The sequence below is a fragment of the Rana temporaria genome, chromosome 9, assembly GCF_905171775.1.
Source record: "Rana temporaria chromosome 9, aRanTem1.1, whole genome shotgun sequence".
Lineage (NCBI taxonomy): Eukaryota > Metazoa > Chordata > Amphibia > Anura > Ranidae > Rana > Rana temporaria.
In genome coordinates, this window is record NC_053497.1 from 10145712 (window position 1) to 10164927 (window position 19216).

The 19216-nt window shown below is 43.9% G+C and overlaps 1 protein-coding gene across 1 annotated transcript in view; it reads right to left on the minus strand.

Annotated features, from left to right (window-relative positions):
* Positions 1–5150: 5150 nt before the first annotated feature.
* The window catches only part of MRRF (mitochondrial ribosome recycling factor), a 16830-nt gene continuing 2764 nt past the window's right edge, over positions 5151–19216 (minus strand). The window contains exons 3-7 of the mRNA XM_040322761.1: positions 17868–18023; positions 11485–11603; positions 9550–9641; positions 7230–7389; positions 5151–5729 (exon numbers count right to left, since the gene is read on the minus strand). Of these exons, the coding sequence (XP_040178695.1) occupies positions 5652–5729; positions 7230–7389; positions 9550–9641; positions 11485–11603; positions 17868–18023 (605 nt within the window). The 3' untranslated portion in view covers positions 5151–5651. The remainder of the gene's footprint in view (positions 5730–7229; positions 7390–9549; positions 9642–11484; positions 11604–17867; positions 18024–19216) is intronic.

Here is a 19216-nt window from a genome sequence, read left to right on the forward strand (position 1 = left end):
AAAAATTTTGAAGAGGGACATGTGGTGCTGATGGGGGACTTTAACTTCTGTATGTGCCCGAGCCTCGATAGTACGTCCCATGCTCAGGGGAATAACGGTGAGCACCTTAAGCTACTGAAAAAACTAATGATACAAAACCAAATGGTGGATGTCTGGCGAATCCTTAACCCCAAGACACGAGACTATACGTTTTTTTCCCCTGTGCATGGGACGTACTCGAGGATCGACTACGTCCTCGTAGATCATAGACTTTTGGAGAGGGTGGTCGAAGCAAGTTGTGAAATCATAACGCTATCAGACCACGCCCCTATAACCATGAAAATAAGCACATCCATACAAAAACGCATCCTACCTGAATGGAGATTGGATGAAAGTCTGTTGAGAGACGAGGTTGTGGTCGAGAGAGTACAGAAAGAATTGGAGTGGTATTTTCGGGAGAATGACAAGGAGGGAATCACAGGAGCAACTCTGTGGGATGCCCACAAAGCGTATATAAGAGGGATATTTATTGCAGAAGGGGCAAAGAAAAATAAAATAAGAAGGAGTAAATTAAAAACACTAAAAGAGGAGATATATAGGCTGGAACAGGAACATAAATTACTGGGCCAAAAGAGGGAAACTCTCCGCAAGTTAACTTTAACAAGGGATGAATATAAAGCCCTGGCCGGGCAAGAAACCAAGAAATTCATAGACAGGATAGAGAGTGAAAGATATGTCTGGGGAAATAAACCTAGTAAAAACTTGGCCAGAATGGTAAGAAAAAAGAAAACCAGGAATTTTATCGAAAAAATCAGGAATGGGGATGGGGACTTAGTATATGCGACAAATAAAATAGCAGAATCCTTCAGAAGCTATTACGAAAAATTATACAACGTCCAACAGAAGATCAGGGACCCTGCCGAAAAACAGGACAAGATCAAGGAAGTACTACGGCAAACTAATCTACCTAGGATAGAAGAATTTGAGATGGAAAGAATGGAGGAACGTATTTCTGAACAGGAGATAAGTGAGGTCTTAAAAAATACTCCCAATGGGAAAAGCCCGGGACCAGATGGCTTCACGTCGGCCTACATACAAAGGTTTAGTACTATCTTAGTCCCTAGACTATGTCAATATTTCAATGGGTTGGGGCGAGACTATGAGATGAGTAGAGAGGCATTAACAGCTACGATCACTGTCATTAAAAAAGAGGGAAAGGACAATACGAACTGTTCAGGGTTCCGACCTATCTCACTCCTGAATTCAGATACTAAACTGTATGCAAAAATTTTGGCCGAACGAATGAAGGGGGTGATGACTGCCATTGTCCACCCAGACCAGGTTGGTTTCATACCTGGGAGGGAGGGAAAGGACAATGGGGTCAGGGCACTTCTTCTCATGGAGCAGATCAAAGAAAGAGGAGCCCCTGGTCTATTCCTGTCAGTAGACGCTGAAAAAGCGTTTGACAGGGTAGACTGGGGGTTCCTGATACAAACACTAGAATGTATAGGAATTGGTCCAAGGATGATCAAATGGATTAAAACGCTCTATTTCCACCCATGCGCTAGGATCAAGATCAATGGATCTTTATCCGCACCCTTCGAGATGAGAAATGGAACCAGGCAGGGCTGTCCCCTGTCCCCTCTTCTTTTTGTCTTATCATTGGAACCCCTGCTGGCAATGGTCCGACAAAATCCAGAAATATATGGAATAGAGGTTGGAGAAGATGAGCACAAATTATCTGCCTTCGCAGACGACATTTTGTTTTATATAAGTAGCCCAAGAGTTACTCTCCCGAAGTTAATAGCTACTTTAAAACAATATGGTGAGGTGTCAAACTTCAAAATGAATACAGAAAAGACGGAGATCTTAAATATCAATATTCTTCAAGAAGAAGAACAATATCTGCGGAAGAAATATAATTTTAAATGGCAAAAAGAAATAAAATACTTGGGAATAAAACTGGCAAATACCATCAAGAAAATATATAGAATAAATTTTATCCCCCTGCTTAACGAAATAAAAAGGGAAATTAAAAACATATTCAATAGACCTATTTCGTGGTTCGGGAGGATAAATGTAGTGAAAATGGTTCTCATCCCAAAAATCCTATACAAGTTCCAAATGGTCCCAATATACCTTCCACCGTCATTTATTAAAATAATTAACTCCCTCATAATGAACTATATCTGGAATAATAAAAAACACAGGGTGTCTGCTCAAATTCTAAAACGGGCCAAGAAAAAGGGAGGCTTAGCTGTACCCGACATCAGATTGTATTATAATGCTTCGGTTCTCTCAAGGGTTATAGAATGGGCTAAAGAATCCCAGGACAAAAGATGGATAAATATCGAATGCACATTAGCGAGGGCACAGTTAGGGAGATTAATTTGGAATCCACCACAACACAGATCCTTACACACCTCAACACACACAATAACTCATAATGCATGGAGGATCTGGGATAGACTTCACAAACAATCAAAAACAGAATTCAACTCACCCTTTATTGATTTAAAAGAAAACGAATACTTTATTCCAGGGACAAAAGAAGTAGGGGGAAATTGGATCACAAATAGAACACAGTTAAAAGATATAACACTAGATGGTAAAATTAGGACACTTCACGATATTAAATATAGGATTGGAATAAGGGCGCTCGACGAGTGGAGATATTTGCAGTTAGTGTCATTCGTCAAGCGCCTACCACACCCTTTGAGGTCACAAGAGGATTACACCTTATTGGAACAATTGTGTAGTATTGAAAGCTCAAAGGGAAATATATCTAAAATCTATAATTATTTGCAGAAAACGGAAGAGTTGGACACGCTAAAATACATCCAAAATTGGGAAACGGACTTAGGGGTCCCAAGGGGGAAAACGACCATAGGAAGAATCCTGAAAATGACTCACACCTCGGCAGTAGATGTAAGAACTGCCGAGATGAACTTCAAATGTTTGACGAGGTGGTACGCCACCCCAGATAAAATGGCAAAATACAGAGGGGGAGAGTCAGAGAAATGTTGGAGAGGATGTGAGTCAAGAGGAACAATGGCACACCTATGGTGGGACTGCCTGAAAATTAAAGCTTATTGGAAAAAAATCTTGGCCCTGATAAAGATAATAACAAAAAAAGAAGTGGAAGATAACCCATGGGTAGTTCTCTTTCATGGGGGGGAGATCCCAGAGAAGGAGTACAAGGGTTCACTGACCCCTCATTTATTGAACGCAGCGAAACGATTGATCCCCATTAAATGGAGAGACGCGAAAAGTCCGCAAATGTGGGAGTGGATCGACTCCGTAGAGGACACTTATAGGAGAGAGAAATTAAAATACGGGAGCTATAAATACAAGGAAGGGGAAAAGGATATATGGGTACCCTGGTTGGAATTTAAAAAGTCCTGGAGGTTCGCAGAAAACCTGAGAGAGGAATAGAAACGCATTTTTCAATTAAGGGAAGGAGTTCTTATAGTGGAGTCGTGGGATGGTCAAGGGAGGGGGTGGGTAGGGGGGAGATGGGGTGCTGGGTATTTCTTTGTCACGCAGATAAAACTTTTTAAAAATTCCGTACTTACTATAAAAGAGTGAGTCTTAAACGGTGAAAAAAAAAAAAAAAAAAAAAAAAAAAAAAAAAAAAAAAAAAAAAAAAAAGATGATAATACAAAAACAAACAAATAAATAAAATAAAATTAACAAGTATAAAAATTGGCATAAGAAATGCACCACAAATGATGCTAAACCAGATGTAGAGACGGAATTATGAATAAAATCATGAGCAAGTCTCTCGCTGTGGTGAAGTCTGAAGTGGCAAAAAAAAAAAAAAAAAAAAAAAAAAAAAAAAAAAAAAAAAATAAAAAAAAAAATAAGAACAAAAAAAAAAAACAGCATCTTTGCTTGTACATGATTAGATGATAGAAGTCAGCAGAGCTTGCGCTCATTTACTAAGCTGTGGCGGAGCTGCACAGTCTATTTGCCTTTAGTAAATCACCCTTAAATAGAAAGGACGCTACTCTCCCAACCAACCCCGTGCAAAGTAAGAAGCGGCCTCAGCCTACATTTGACACTCCCGACATGTTTTGTCCTCCAGTGGGCAGAGCAAAATGTGTCAGGGGGTGTGGTCTGGCAGAGAAATGTAGGCCGAGGTCACTTCTTAGCCATGCCAGGTTGAGAGAGCGGTGTCCTTTCCATTTATCTTTGCAGAGATACGATTACCTTGCCCCCGGCCTGGGCCAGGTGACGATGGGGGTTGATTTACCAAGGGCAAATAAACGGTGCACTCTGCAAGCGCCGCCGCTCCAGAGCTTAGAAAATGAGGTGAAGCTTCACTTTGCAAATAGAACCCAATCACATGCAAGGAAAATGGAAAAAAATGTTTTTGCTTGCACACGATTGGATGATAAAAGTCAGCAGAGCTTCTGCTCATTTACTAAACTCTGGAGCAGCTGCACTTTGCAAAGTGCACAGTCTATTTGCCTTTAGTTAACCAACCCCATGAATAGAAAAGGACGCCGCTCTCCCAACCAGCCCCGTGCAAGGTAGAAGAAGCAGCCTCAGTCTTACATTTCACCACAAGACCACAACCAATGCGTTTCATCCTCCTAGTGGGCAGGGCAAAACCTGTCAGGGGGGTGTGGTCTGGCAGAGAAATTTAGGCTGGAGCTGCTTCTTAAAAGGGGTTGTAAAGGTACAATTTTTTTTTTTCCCTAAATATCTTCCTTTACCTTAGTGCAGTCCTCCTTCACTTACCTCATCCTTCCATTTTGCTTTTAAATGTCCTTATTTCTTCTGAGAAATCCTCACTTCCTGTTCTTCTGTCTGTAACTCCACACAGTAATGCAAGGCTTTCTCCCTGGTGTGGAGTGTCGTGCTCGCCCCCTCCCTTGGACTACAGGAGAGTCAGGACGCTCTCTACGTTGCAGATAGAGAAAGGAGCTGTGTATTAGTGGGCGTCCTGACTCTCCTGTAGTCCAAGGGAGGGGGGGCGAGCACGACACTCCACACCAGGGAGAAAGCCTTGCATTACTGTGTGGAGTTACAGACAGAAGAACAGGAAGTGAGGATTTCTCAGAAGAAATAAGGACATTTAAAAGCAAAATGGAAGGATGAGGTAAGTGAAGGAGGACTGCACTGAGGTAAAGGAAGAGATTTAGGGGAAAAAAAAAATATTGTACCTTTACAATCCCTTTTAGAAGCAGCGCCAGCCCACATTTCTCTGCCAGACCACACCCCCCTGACAGGTTTTGCCCTGCCCACTAGGAGGATGAAACGCGTTGGAATGTGGTCTTGTGGTGAAATGTAAGTCTGAGGCCGCTTCTTCTACCTTGCCCGGGGCTGGTTGGGAGAGCGGCGTCCTTTCTATTCATCTTGTGGAGATATGGTTACCTTGCCCCCCCCGCCTGGGTCAGGTGACGATGGGGTGGAGTTACTAAAGGGGCAGGAAATGAGGCCCATAAAAACATGTAAAGATATTCAAAGCCAATGGACACGCAGCACAATGTAGTCTCAGTGTCAGGAAGATCGAGCTCATGAATTTTACTTGATAAATTGGCTCAGGTCACCTTTTCCCACAATGCAGTGAAGGGAATTCTTCCATGAGGTCTACATCCGCATCACTGCCAGTCTCTTCTCTGTATCCCGCCAGCCGCTGACCAGTTCACAGGCACCCGTCCTCATTATTCCAAGAGTTCCTTAGTCTTTGATGCCAACTGCTTCTCCATTTCTGCTACCGTGTCTTCTGTCATCTGCTGGATCTACAAATAACAGGCCGGGTTAGGTATGTCATACCAGCAGAAGCCAGGCTGCTCCTACTACCAGCAGTGATGAACCATTAACCCACTTGCTGACTAGTAGGTAGATTCAGTAAGAGTTAGGCCGACTTATCAGTAGATAAGCCGACCTAACTCAGAATCTACGCCGACGTACGTTTAAGCGTATGCTCAAACAGAGATACGCTTAAACATATCTAAGATACGACGGCTTGCGCCGTCCTATCTGATATTGCAATATTTCGGATGGCCGCTAGGTGGCGCTTCCATTGCGATCAGCGTAGAATATGTAAATAAGGAGATACGCCGATTCACGAACGTACGCCCGGCCGACGCAGTACTTTTACGCCGTTTACGTAAGAGATAGGCCCCGCGTAAAGTTAGAGCTAGGCCCTATTGGAATAGTAATGTCAAGTATGGCCGCCGTTCCCGCGTCGAAATTCGAATTTTTTACGTCGTTTGCGTAAGTCGTCCGTGAATCGGGATTTACGTAGTTTACGTCCACGTCAAAATCAATAGGCCCGTGCGGCGTACTTAGCCGCAATGCACACTGGGAAATGTAGGCGCCCGGCGCATGCGCAGTAAAAAAAAAAAAACGTAAAAAACGTGAGGTCAAGCGCCATTGACGTAAAACACGCCCCCCTCAAACACATTTGAATTAGGCACCCTTACGCCCGTCGATTCAGGCGACGCCGACGTAACTTAGCAGGCAAGTACATTGTGAATCATGTACTTGCCTTGGTAACTTACGGCGGCGTAGCTTAAATTCCTTAAGCTACGCCGCCGCAAAGTTACGCGAACGTACCCGAATCTACCTATTGGTCTTTTCTGGCACATTTTGTTTGTAAAAAAATCAATAAAATAAAAAATAAAAAAAATCTGTATTTTTGGCTAGAAAACCCCCCAAACATTACATATATATATTTTTTTAGCAGAGACCCTAGCAGTGATGGAGAACCTTGGCACCCCAGATGTTTTGGAACTACATTTCCCATGATGCTCATGCACTCTGCAGTGTAGTTGAGCATCATGGGAAATGTAGTTCCAAAACATCTGGGGGGGGCCGAGATTCACCATCACTAGTCTAGAGCAGCGTTTCTCCACTCCAGTCCTCAAGGCGCCCCAACAGGTCATGTTTTTTTAGGATTTCCATTATTTTGCACAGGTGACTTGATCAGTTTCACTGCCTTAGTAATTACCACAGCCATTTCATCTGAGGGAAATCCTGAAAACATGACCTGTTGGGGCGCCTTGAGGACTGGAGTTGAGAAACACTGATCTAGAGAACAAAATGGCGATCATTCGGGGGAAAATCAGCAAAAAAAAAAAAAGAAGGTTGGAACGGAGTGGGTGGAGTCTATAAGAGGTGGTGGGGCTTCTGAGAGAAGTGGGAGGGGTCAGGCGCCCCACCATCTTAAAACTTCACCAACTGCCATTACCATGCAGTCAAGCAGAACCAAAAGATTGGCCTAATCGCTGCCTTACCTGTTTCTCTAGCAGTCGAATGGTGTCCTCCGATACGGTATCCTTGGACCTCTTTATCTCCTGTACAGCCCCGGTGCGGATCTTCCGCAGAGAATCCTTCGATTTGTTGGTCAGCTGTTTCGCTAGCTTTACCAAATTCTCTCTGTGCTCCCGCGTTACCCTGACAAATAAATAATCATACAAAAAGATATTGGAGAGAGAAAGAAAGAAAGAAAGAAAGAAAGAAAGAAAGAAAGAAAGAAAGAAAGAAAGAAAGAAAGAAAGAAAGAAAGAAAGAAAGAAAGAAAGAAAGAAAGAAAGAAAGAAAGAGATACACATTGACCAAAAGGGAGCGCACAACCCTTTTATTGCACAGACAAGTCAACTGACTACAATAAACGATCTGATAAATAACTCTGATTGGCCACCTTGTCCCCATGTTGATATGTTAATGGAGACAAGAGCCTCTTCCCAACAATCCTGGGCGGTAGTTTTGGGGGTCTGCTGGTGGGGGGCTTATTGGAATCTGGCTGCACTGGGGGGAGGGGGGACAGGACACAGGCTGCACTGAGGAGAGGGGGGGGCAGGACACAGGCTGCACTGGGGAGGGGGGGGGGGACAGGACAAAGGCTGCACTGGGGGGGAGGGGGGACATAAAGTTGTTGTTAATATTTATTTTTATAACTTAATTCTGCATAAAATTTCATGAGATAATTTAGGGGTGGAATTAGGGACGGGGCAACTGGTGGCGAGTAACATTTGAGGCCTGGCTAGTATCTCAGGACTTGAAATGTTGAGCCCTGTATAATTATATACACACACACACACACACACACACACGTGATCCGGGGGAAGCAGCTTCTGTCCTGTCGCAGTAAAAGCAATGCTATAGAGCGAGCGGACACCAAGTGGTCAAGTTATGGTATTTATGTTTAACCAATTCAGGAACTTGGGCGTGAGGCATACATCCTTAACCGGTTAAGCCCCGGACCATTTTGTTGCTAAATGCCCAGGCCAGGTTTTGCGATTCGGCACTGCGTCGCTTTAACAGACAATTGCGTGGTCGTGCGACGTGGCTCCCAAACAAAATTGGCGTCGTTTTTTCCCCACAAATAGAGCTTTCTTTTGGTGGTATTTGATCACCTCTGCGGTTTTTATTTTTTGCGCTATAAACAAAAATAGAGCGACAATTTTGAAAAAAATGCAATATTTTTTACTTTTTGCTATAATAAATATCCCCCAAAAATATATATAAATTATTTTTTTCCTCAGTTTAGGCCGATACGTATTCTTCTACCTATTTTTGGTATAAAAAAAAAAAAATCGCAACAAGTGTTTATCGATTGGTTTGCGCAAAATTTATAGCGTTTACAAAAGAGGGGATAGTTTTATTGCATTTTTATAAAAAAAAAAATGTTTTTACTACTATTGGCAGCGATCAGCGATTTTTTTCGTGACTGCGACATTATGGCGGACACTTCGGACAATTTTGACACATTTTTGGGACCATTGTCATTTTCACAGCAAAAAATGCATTTAAATTGCATTCTTTATTGTGAAAATGACAGTTGCAGTTTGGGAGTTAACCACAAGGGGGCGCTGTAGGAGTTAGGGTTCACCTAGTGCAGTGATGGCAAACCTTGGCACCCCAGATGTTTTGGAACTACATTTCCCTTGATGCCCAACTACACTGCAGAGTGCATGAGACTCATGGGAAATGTAGTTCCAAAACATCTGGGGTGCCAAGGTTCGCCCTCACTGACCTAGTGTGTGTTTACAACTGTAGGGGGGTGTGGCTGTAGGTCTGACGTCATCGATCGAGTCTCCCTATAAAAGGGATCACTCGATCGATGCAGCCGCCACAGTGAAGCACGGGGAAGCCGTGTTTACATACGGCTCTCCGCGTTCTTCAGCTCCGGGGAGCGATCGCGACGTCGGATCGCTCCCCGAGGTAAGCCGCCCGCCGCACGCAGCGGAGGGGGTCCCGATACGGGTCCCCGTATATATACGCCCATCTGCCTGTACGTGCCATTCTGTGGACGTAAATAGGCGTACGGCAGGGGGGTTAAGTGGTTAAAGATGTAATCATACAGTGAGAACCTGTAGTCAAAAACAGACGATCATCGCAGGAAAAAAAAAACATTGGATAGCCGCGGCCGTCATTGCATTGTGTGGGCTGAGCGGCTGCAGCTCTTCTAACGCACCTCATTCCTGCCGCAGGAAACCGCACATTCCTGTTGCTGGAACTCACGGGGCGCGCTTATTCACTTTAGGATTTTAAATTTCCCACTTTTTCAGTTGGGGGAATCTCACATTCTACAGGAAATCTAAAACGACTCACTGTGGCACAGGTACGCGGATCAGAGCGCCATCCAGCTCTGGGTTAAGGTTCATTTGACTCTTCGTTAAAGCATTCACCACTGCAGGGGCACTCTAAAACAAGTAGAAAACAGAACAAACATTCATGAACGTGCAGATTTTTTAAAGTGTTATTGTTCATTCAATCCATCCACTCTGAGAACCGATCATCCCAGACGAGCCCCCAACCCACTCCAAGAACCGATCATCCCGGACGAGCCCCCAACCCACTCCAAGAACTGATCATCCTGGACAAGCCCCAAACCCACTCCAAGAACCAATCATCCTGGACGAGCCCCCAGCCCACTCCAAGAACCGATCATCCCGGACGAGCCCCCAACCCACTCCAAGAACCGATCATTCCAGACCAGCCCCCAACCCACTCCACGAACCGATCATCCCGGACGAGCCCCCAACCCACTCCAAGAACCGATCATCCCGGACGAGCCCCCAACCCACTCCAAGAACCGATCATCCCAGACGAGCCCCAAACCCACTCCAAGAACTGATCATCCCGGACGAGCCCCCAACCCACTCCCAAGAACTGATCATCCCGGACGAGCCCCAAACCCACTCCCAGAACCAATCATCCCGGATGAGCCCCCAACCCACTCCAAGAACCGATCATCCCGGACGAGCCCCCAACCCACTCCAAGAACCGATCATCCCGGAAGAGCCCCCAACCTGTGACCGTGAAAGAAAAATCAGCACAGTGATCAGCTCATATCTCTGCCACTCTGTTTTCTCCTCCTACAGTCTCCTAGAAGACTGTACCCCCCATTTATGACCAGGGCATTTTTTTGTTACTATTCGGCACTGTGCTACTTTAACTGGCAATTGTGCGGTCATGCAACACTCCAGCCAAATTCAATTCATATAATTTTTTTCACACAAATAGAGCTTTCTTTTTGTGGTATCTGATCACCACTGGCAGAGGCGTAAATAGAATCTTCAGGGCCCCGGTGCAAGAAACCATGAAGGGCCCCCACCAGGGTTGTTGCTGGGTCTACAAAAGATCTCAGGCTATAGCCCATAGCAGCAAAGTAAAAAAAGTGCATACATTTGGGTCGGGCATACACATGTATATAATATATGTGTGTGTGTATATATATATATATATATATATATATATATATATATATATATATATATATATATATATATATACACATACATACATACATACACATATCTCGTTGCATATCTGAGTGCGGATCCCCCACTTACATTAGGGTACCCAGAGGCCCTCTTAGATCAGGGTCCTCAAAGAGTCTCCCCCTACATTTGGGTCCCCAAAGAGCCTCCCTATTTATATTAGGGTCCCCAGAGCCCCCCTCATTACATCAGGGTGCCCAGAGAGCCCCTCCTTACATCAGGGTCCCCAGAGAGCCTTGCCCCTTTACATTAGGGTCCCCAGAGAGCCTTGCCCCTTACACCAAGGTTCCCAGAGAGCCCCTCCTTACATTAGGGTCCCCAGAGAGCCCCTCCTTACATTAGGGTCCCCAGAGAGCCCCTCCTAACATCAGGGTCCCCAGAGAGCCCCCTCTTATATTAGTGTCCCCAAAAAGCCCCCTCTTACATAAGTGTCCCCAGAGGGCCCCTTCCTTACATTAGTGTCCCCAGAGGGCCCCTTCCTTACATTAGTGTCCGCAGAGCCACCCTCTTACATAAGTGTCCCCAGAGGGCCCCTTCCTTACATTAGTGTCCCCAGCGAGCCCCCCCTCCTACATTAGTGTCCCCAGAGGGCCCCCTCTTAAATCAGTGTGCCCAGAGGGCCCCTTCCTTACATTCGTGTCCCCAGAAAGCCTTCCATCTGACCACTGGGTTTTTATTTTTTATTTTATTTTTTAACGGAAAAAATATATATATATATTTTCTACTTTCTGTTATAAAACATACCTAATTTTGTCCAACTAACCTCAGGAAAGCTTGACATGTTGATAAGGAAGAGCCGTGGAGACTTCAGGGTGATCTGTCCCAGTTGATTTAATGGGATTTTTCCATCTTTTGTCGTGACCACAATATGATCAAAAGCACCTGGAAACAAAGTGAAAATTCACTTGTAGCAAGCAAGACGCATACAAAAATTCAATCAGCACGCACCATCTAGAATAGGAAAAGTAAAAGTAATTCCATAAGCCTGTGGAGGCCAAAAATGGTCTTCGGGAACCAAAAATGCACTCTCGCCCCATGAATGCCAAAAATGGTCTTCGGGAACCAAAAACACACTCCCGGCCCTTGGAGGCCAAATGTAGTCCTCAGTGACCAAAAACACACTCCCGGCCCTTGGAGGCCAAATGTAGTCCTCAGTGACCAAAAACACACTCTTGGCCCTTGGAGGCCAAAAATAGTCCTCGGTGACCAAAAACACACTCCCAGCCCTTGGAGGCCAAAAATAGTCCACAGTGACCAAAAAACACACTCCCGGCCCTTGGAGGCCAAACGTAGTCCCCTGTGACCAAAAACACACTCCCGGCCCTTGGAGGCCAAATGTAGTCCTCAGTGACCAAAAACACACTCTTGGCCCTTGGAGGCCAAAAATAGTCCGCGGTGACCAAAAACACACTCCCGGCCCTTGGAGGCCAAACGTAGTGTCCTCAGTGACCAAAAACACACTCACGGCCCTTGGAGGCCAAACGTAGTCCCCAGTGACCAAAAACACACTCCCGGGCCTTGGAGGCCAAAAATAGTTCTCAATGACCAAAAACACACTCCCGGGCCTTGGAGGCCAAAAATAGTTCTCAATGACCAAAAACACACTCCCAGCCCTTGAAGGCCAAACGTAGTCCTCAGTGACCAAAAACACACTCCTGGCCCTTGGAGGCCAAAAAAATAGTCCTCAGTGACCAAAAACACACTCCTGGCCCTTGGAGGCCAAAAATAGTCCACAGTGACCAAAAAACACACTCCCGGCCCTTGGAGGCCAAACGTAGTCCCCTGTGACCAAAAACACACTCCCGGCCCTTGGAGGCCAAATGTAGTCCTCAGTGACCAAAAACACACTCTTGGCCCTTGGAGGCCAAAAATAGTCCGCGGTGACCAAAAACACACTCCCGGCCCTTGGAGGCCAAACGTAGTGTCCTCAGTGACCAAAAACACACTCACGGGCCTTGGAGGCCAAAAATAGTTCTCAATGACCAAAAACACACTCCCGGGCCTTGGAGGCCAAAAATAGTTCTCAATGACCAAAAACACACTCCTGGCCCTTGGAGGCCAAAAATAGTCCTCAGTAGGGTTGCCAACTCATCCCTTTAAAACAGAACACATATTAATTACACAGGTTCTGAGGCTAATTTAATGCAAATAAGGCACCAAGTGAGTTTAATTACCTCCTTAATCAGCCACAGAACCTGTGTAATTAATATGTGTTCTGTTTTAAAGGGATGAGTTGGCAACCCTAGTCCTCAGTGACCAAAAACACACTCCCGGGACCTGGAGGCCAAAAATAGTCCTCAGTGACCAAAAACACACTCCCGGGCCCTGGAGGCCAAAAATAGTCCTCAGTGACCAAAAACACACTCCCGGCCCATGAATGCCAAAAATAGTCTTCGGGAACCAAAAACACACTGCCGGCCCTTGGAGGCCAAACGTAGTCCTCAGTGACCAAAAACACACTCCTGGCCCTTGGAGGCTAAAAATAGTCCCCGGTGACCAAAAACACACTCCTGGCCCTTGGAGGCCAAACGTAGTCCTCAGTGACCAAAAACACACTCCTGGCCCTTGGAGGCTAAAAATAGTCCCCGGTGACCAAAAACACACTCCCGGCCCTTGGAGGCCAAACATAGTCCTCAGTGACCAAAAACACACTCCCGGTTCTTGGAAGCCAAATGTAGTCCTCAGTGACCAAAAACACACTCCTGGCCCTTGGAGGCCAAAAAAATAGTCCTCAGTGACCAAAAACACACTCCCGGCCCTTGGAGGCCAAATGTAGTCCTCAGTGACCAAAAACACACTCACGGCCCTTGGAGGCCAAAAAAATAGTCCTCAGTGACCAAAAACACACTCCTAGGCCTTGGAGGCCAAAAATAGTCCTCGGTGACTAAAAACACACTCCCGGCCCTTGGAGGCCAAACATAGTCCTCAGTGACCAAAAACACACTCCTGGCCATTGGAGGCCAAAAATGGTCCTAGGTGACCAAAAATTGCACTTCTGTGGCTTGCTCGGGCTCTCCCATCCCACTGGGTTCGGCTCCACTCTATGGTAACCTGGAAGTAATGATCTGACATCACTTCTGGTTTACCCGGACGTTAACAGCACCAAAATAAAAAAATAAAAAGTAAAAAAAAAAATATCGAAAGCATTCAAAAACACAGATCTTGGTGTTCTGAATGCTTTTGAGGGTGGAGGAGGTATTTGGGGTTTTATAGCTCTCTCCACAAAGGGAACCTGTCACATTTCTATTACTTTTTTTATTATTATTATCTCAAGGGTTGTCTACATTCATTGTGAAAACAATAAAAGTGATAAAAAAAAAAAAAGGAAAGACAAAAAATAATAATAATACTAATAAAAATAAAATAAAAATGATGGTATTCTCGCTGCATAAAGAGTACCTGTCACATGTCTATTGCTGTCACCAGGGATGCCTACATTCTGTGTGACAGCAATAAAAGTGAATACATTAATCATAAAAAAAAAAAAAAGAAAAGAAAGACAAATGCTTGTGTATTGTCTAATTTTATCTTTTTTTTTTTCTTCTTTTTTTTAACATTGGATCTCTTTGTAGAACTGTGTGGCGTTTTGTTTTTAGTCTTCTTTTGATAAAAAAAAAATTCAATAAATATATCTTTTAAAAAAATATATAATTAAAAAAAAAAAAATTGCCCTTGTCCTCCGTTTTTTACGCACAAAGGCGAAAAGCGTGTGTTGGTCCCGCGTGCACAGCGATCATCCCACACGTGAGGTATCACTGCGAATGTCAGATCATTCTAGCACCAGACCTCCTCTGTAGATATAAATTGGTAACTTGTAAAGGCTTTTAAAGCGTCGCCTATAGATAGTAAAATTTACGCTGTTTGTTGCCATTGTACGGGCGTGTGCAATTTTAAAGCGTGACATGTTTGTTTATTTATTGTGTTCCTATGCATTCAAATTTTTTTCCCCTGTGTTTGAAAAATCGTTGCGCAGTGACATAAATTTTTTTTTTTTTAACCACTTCCATACAGGGCAGTTATACACACATCCAGGCCTATTCTGGCACTTCTCTCCTACATGTACAAATCATAATTTTTTTGCAAGAAAATTACTCAGAACCCCCAAACATTATATATGTTTTTTTAGCAGACACCCTAGGGAATAAAACGACGGTCATTGAAACGTTTTATCTTGCACGGTATTTGCGCAATAATTTTTCAAACGCCTTTTTTTTGGAAAAAAATTGTTTCATGAATTAAAAAAATAACAAAACAGTAAAGTTAGCCAAATTTTTTTGTAAAATATGGAAGATGATGTTACACTGAGTAAATAGATACCTAACATGTCATGCTTTAAAATTGCGCACACTCATGGAATGGCGCCAAACTTCGGTACTTAAAAATCTCCATAGGCAACGCTTTGACATTTTTACAGGTTACCAGTTTAGATTTACAGAGGAGATCTAGTGCTAGAATTGTTGCTGGCACTCTAACGCACGCGGTGATACCTCACATGTGTTGTTTAAATGGCGTTTACATATGTCGGCGGGACTTGCGTGTGCATTCGCTTCTGCGCGAGAGCTACTGGGGACAGGGGCGTTAAAAAAAAAAAAAAATGTATTTCTTTTTTTTTTTTACATATTTATTTATTTTTTTACACTTTTTTTTTATTTTAGTTTTTTTATTATCACTTTTATTCCTATTACAAGGAATGTAAACATCCCTTGTAATAGGAATGTGTGTGACAGGTCCTCTTTATGGAGAGAGGCGGGGTCAATAAGACCGCACATCTCTCCTCCAGGCTGGAAAGCATGAAATCGGTGAAAAAAAATCACCGATCTCACGATTACTGTTGCTTAGCAGCCGCAATTGCGGCTTTGTTTACTTACGGGGACCCGGCCGTGACGTCATCACATCGCGCCCGGGTCCTCCGACAATCATACAGATGACTGGTGACCATCTGGTCACCAGTCATCTCTATGCTTCCTGCCAGCGCCGGACAATTCATTCTCCGGGCCCCCGATGGCACGGGAGAGCCCGGAGAAGCACCAGATGGTGGCGGGAGGGGGGGGATGTCCCCTCCCGCCGCCTGTAATAACGATCTAGTGGCGGAATCGCCGCTATGATTGTTCTTATGTTGTGCAGAATCGCCGGCACAAGAGAAGGATATCTGAATGATGCCTCTAGCTGCAGGCATCATTCAGATATCCCCCCACAAAGCCCAGGACGTCATATGACGTCCACCCGGATCGTTAGAGGTCCTTTGTGGACGTCATTTTACAATGGGCGGGTATGGATGTGGTTAAACCCCACAAAATGTATTCTCTAGGGCCTCTGCTTTATAATAATAAAAAAAAATGATTTTTATATATATATATATATATATATATATATATACATACACACACATAACAGGGGGGGCCCGTGGGACCCAGAGGCTCTTGCAGGGTGTGGGGTACTCCTGTTTCAGCTTCACCAATGACTCTTGTGTCTTGGGTCATCCTATGTCCACTAGGGGCATAGGATGACTGAGAAATGATATCTTGGATTACAGGAGATGGGACAGTAATGATAATTCACAATGTATTGCAGGATATCCTGAAATATTACAGGTTGTTGATTCTAAACCCAACCGGTCAATAGAAAATGTGACTCATCCAGTGTGTTCATTCAGACTGTTAAGGTGTTTAATGGTGTCTGCTACTGTCATGTAAATGAACCTTAGTCTGGCCTCCTAAAGACCTTTCATTGTGTGATGCTAATTGACACTGTATTGTGTGAATTTCTATTGAAGATAAATGTGTATTGTATAGCAGGTGAGAAGAGCTTATCTCGGAGTCACCTTGTCTGGGTAAATGATTAGTAATTAGCTCATGTAGATTATCTCGGTGCCAGACAGTCTGACTAAAAGATGTGCATTGGAGGCGCGTTAGCACCTATTGTATGATGTTGTGGGTGGAGTGCGTCATTGTCCATCTGATTACTGCAGCATCCTTTTTGGTGTATATAAGAGCCTGCCTTCTCAATAAAGATTGTCTATTCGTTTGAACCTCAAACAGAGCTGTGTCTCGTTATTGGGGTTCGTTTGCTGGATTGTGGAGTGTCGATAAGCTGTCGTGGGTTAGTGGAATGGAATATCGTAAACGGCGTTAACCCCTGACCGTATATATATATATATATATATATATATAATATGTTTGGAGGTTCAAAGTTTTTCTAGAAAAAAATATATTGTGGACATTTTTAAAGTGCCACCTATGGAGATTTTTAAGTACTGTAGTTTGACGCCATTCCACAAGCGTGCGCAATTTTGGAGCATGACATGTTGGGTATCTATTTACTCTGCGTAACATCTTTCACATTGTAAAAAAAAAAAAGTATGTTTTTTTTATTATTATTATTATTATTATTATTATTATTATTATTATTAATTACAGTGTATTTTTTACCACAAAATAAAATTGCATTTGAAAAACCGCTGCGCAAATACCGTGCGACATAAAAAAAATTGCAAAACCCACCAATTATTCTCTAGGGCCCCTGCTTTGAAATATATAGAATGCTTGGGGGTTCCAAGGCCTCTCTTGCACACAATTCTGCTGTTTGAGCATCTACTTTTTCAGACTTTTTTTTTTTGCCATGTATTTGCACGTATTCTCACGCATTTTCGTGCATATTCGTTTGTGCAAGAGACCCAAGTAAATTTCTAGGAAATAAATACTGATTGTTACATGTAAACAAAAAGTGTTGATGCAAAAAAATTCAATAAAAATATCTTTAAAAAAAAAAAAAAAAAAAAGTGGCAAAAAAATGCCCGGTCTTAAAGTGGTTAAATCATTGACAAGGGGCGAAAAAAAAAAAAAAAAAAAAGGTATCCTTATTTACATGTGCCTAGGGCAGCATGGTGTCTAAAGCAGCCCTGATGGAGCCGGTGCTTTGCCCCCCTTTGGGTTGATTTGCCAAAACTGGAGAGTGCAAAATCTGGTAGAGCTGCCCATGGCAGCCAATCAGCTTTCAACGTCAGCTTGTTCAATTAAGCTTTGAAAATAAAAATCTGGAAGCTGATTGGTTTCTATGCAGAGCTGCACCAGATTTTGCACTCTCCAGTTTTAGTAAATTTCCCCCGCCCTCCATATGTCATTACATTCCAGGAAGAACATCACTCACTTGGAGAGGTTCTGATATTCAGGTTTTTGTTAAAGTCTTCTTTCAGGTTGTCAAGGACGGTTTTCATGGCGTGCTCCACATCTTTCAGATCGATAATGTCTTCAACCGAAGCCGCGTTGATGTTTATTCTTGCCGGGGCGTGTTTTTGGCTTTTGCCTAATTGCAAAAAAAATAATAATAATATTAATAATAATAATAAAAAAAATATAATAATAAAATACTGTATTTATCGTGGTATAACGCGCTCCCGCGTATACCGCGCATCCCTAATGTTGCCCCCAATCCTGTGGGAAAAAAACTTTTTTTTGTACTTACAGTTTTGGTGTCTTGCGCGGCGGCCTCGTCGGGTCCGGTGTCCTTCTGCGGCTTCGGGTGTCCTCTTCGTCAGGTCCGGGGTCCGTTTGCGGCTTCGGGTGTCCTCTTCGTCGGGTCCGGCGTCGTCCTGCGGCGTCCTCCCCGCTCGTTTCCCGCGCCGAGTTTGAATACTGCGCCGACCTATACCGAGCGCAGTACACTCGTGTATCGTCGGGCAGGCTCGGCAACTCTCGCGCTGACGTCCTGTACGCTCAGGACGTCAGCGCGAGAAGTGCCGAGACTGCCCGAAGATACACGAGTGTACTGCGCTCAGTATATGCCGGCGCAGTATTCAAACTCATGGCGGGAAAGTGGGTATCGGCGTATACCGCGCACCCACGATTTTGCCCTGATTTTCAGGGCAAAATAGTGTGCGGTATACGCCGATAAATACGGTATATTAAAAAAGCAGTTTTTATTACACCGACTCTCCTACCTACCTTCCTGCCAAGATGACAACCAAAATAAAACCGAAGACAAACAGAAATTAAAATTTATAGTAACAAGTGCTGGTGAAGAACGGGGGGAGCAACATGTTTAACCCCCTCAATAGCAGGCACTTCCACCCCCCGTCCTGCCTAGGACAATTTTCAGCTGTCACACTTTGAATGACAAATGCGCGGTCTTGCTACACTGTACACATATGAAATGCTCATCATTCTTTTATTATTATTTTTATTTAAAAAAAAATCTTCCTTTTTTACACAAACCAAGCTTTCTTTTGGTGCCATTTCATCACTGCTTGTTTTTTTTTTTTTTGCTAAACAAACCAAAAGTAACGGAAAATTTTGAAAAAAATAAAAAAACATTTTTTCTTCGTTTTGGTTATAAAAAATTTGCAAATAAATAATCGTTCTTGGTTCAGATGGTGTCAGGCGTGTGCGGCGGCAACCAGGTGAGGAGGACAAAGACAAGTGAGTCTTGTCTACAGTCAGGCATGGTGGGGGGAGTGTCATGGTCTGGGGCTGCATGAGTGCTGCCGGCACTGGGGAGCT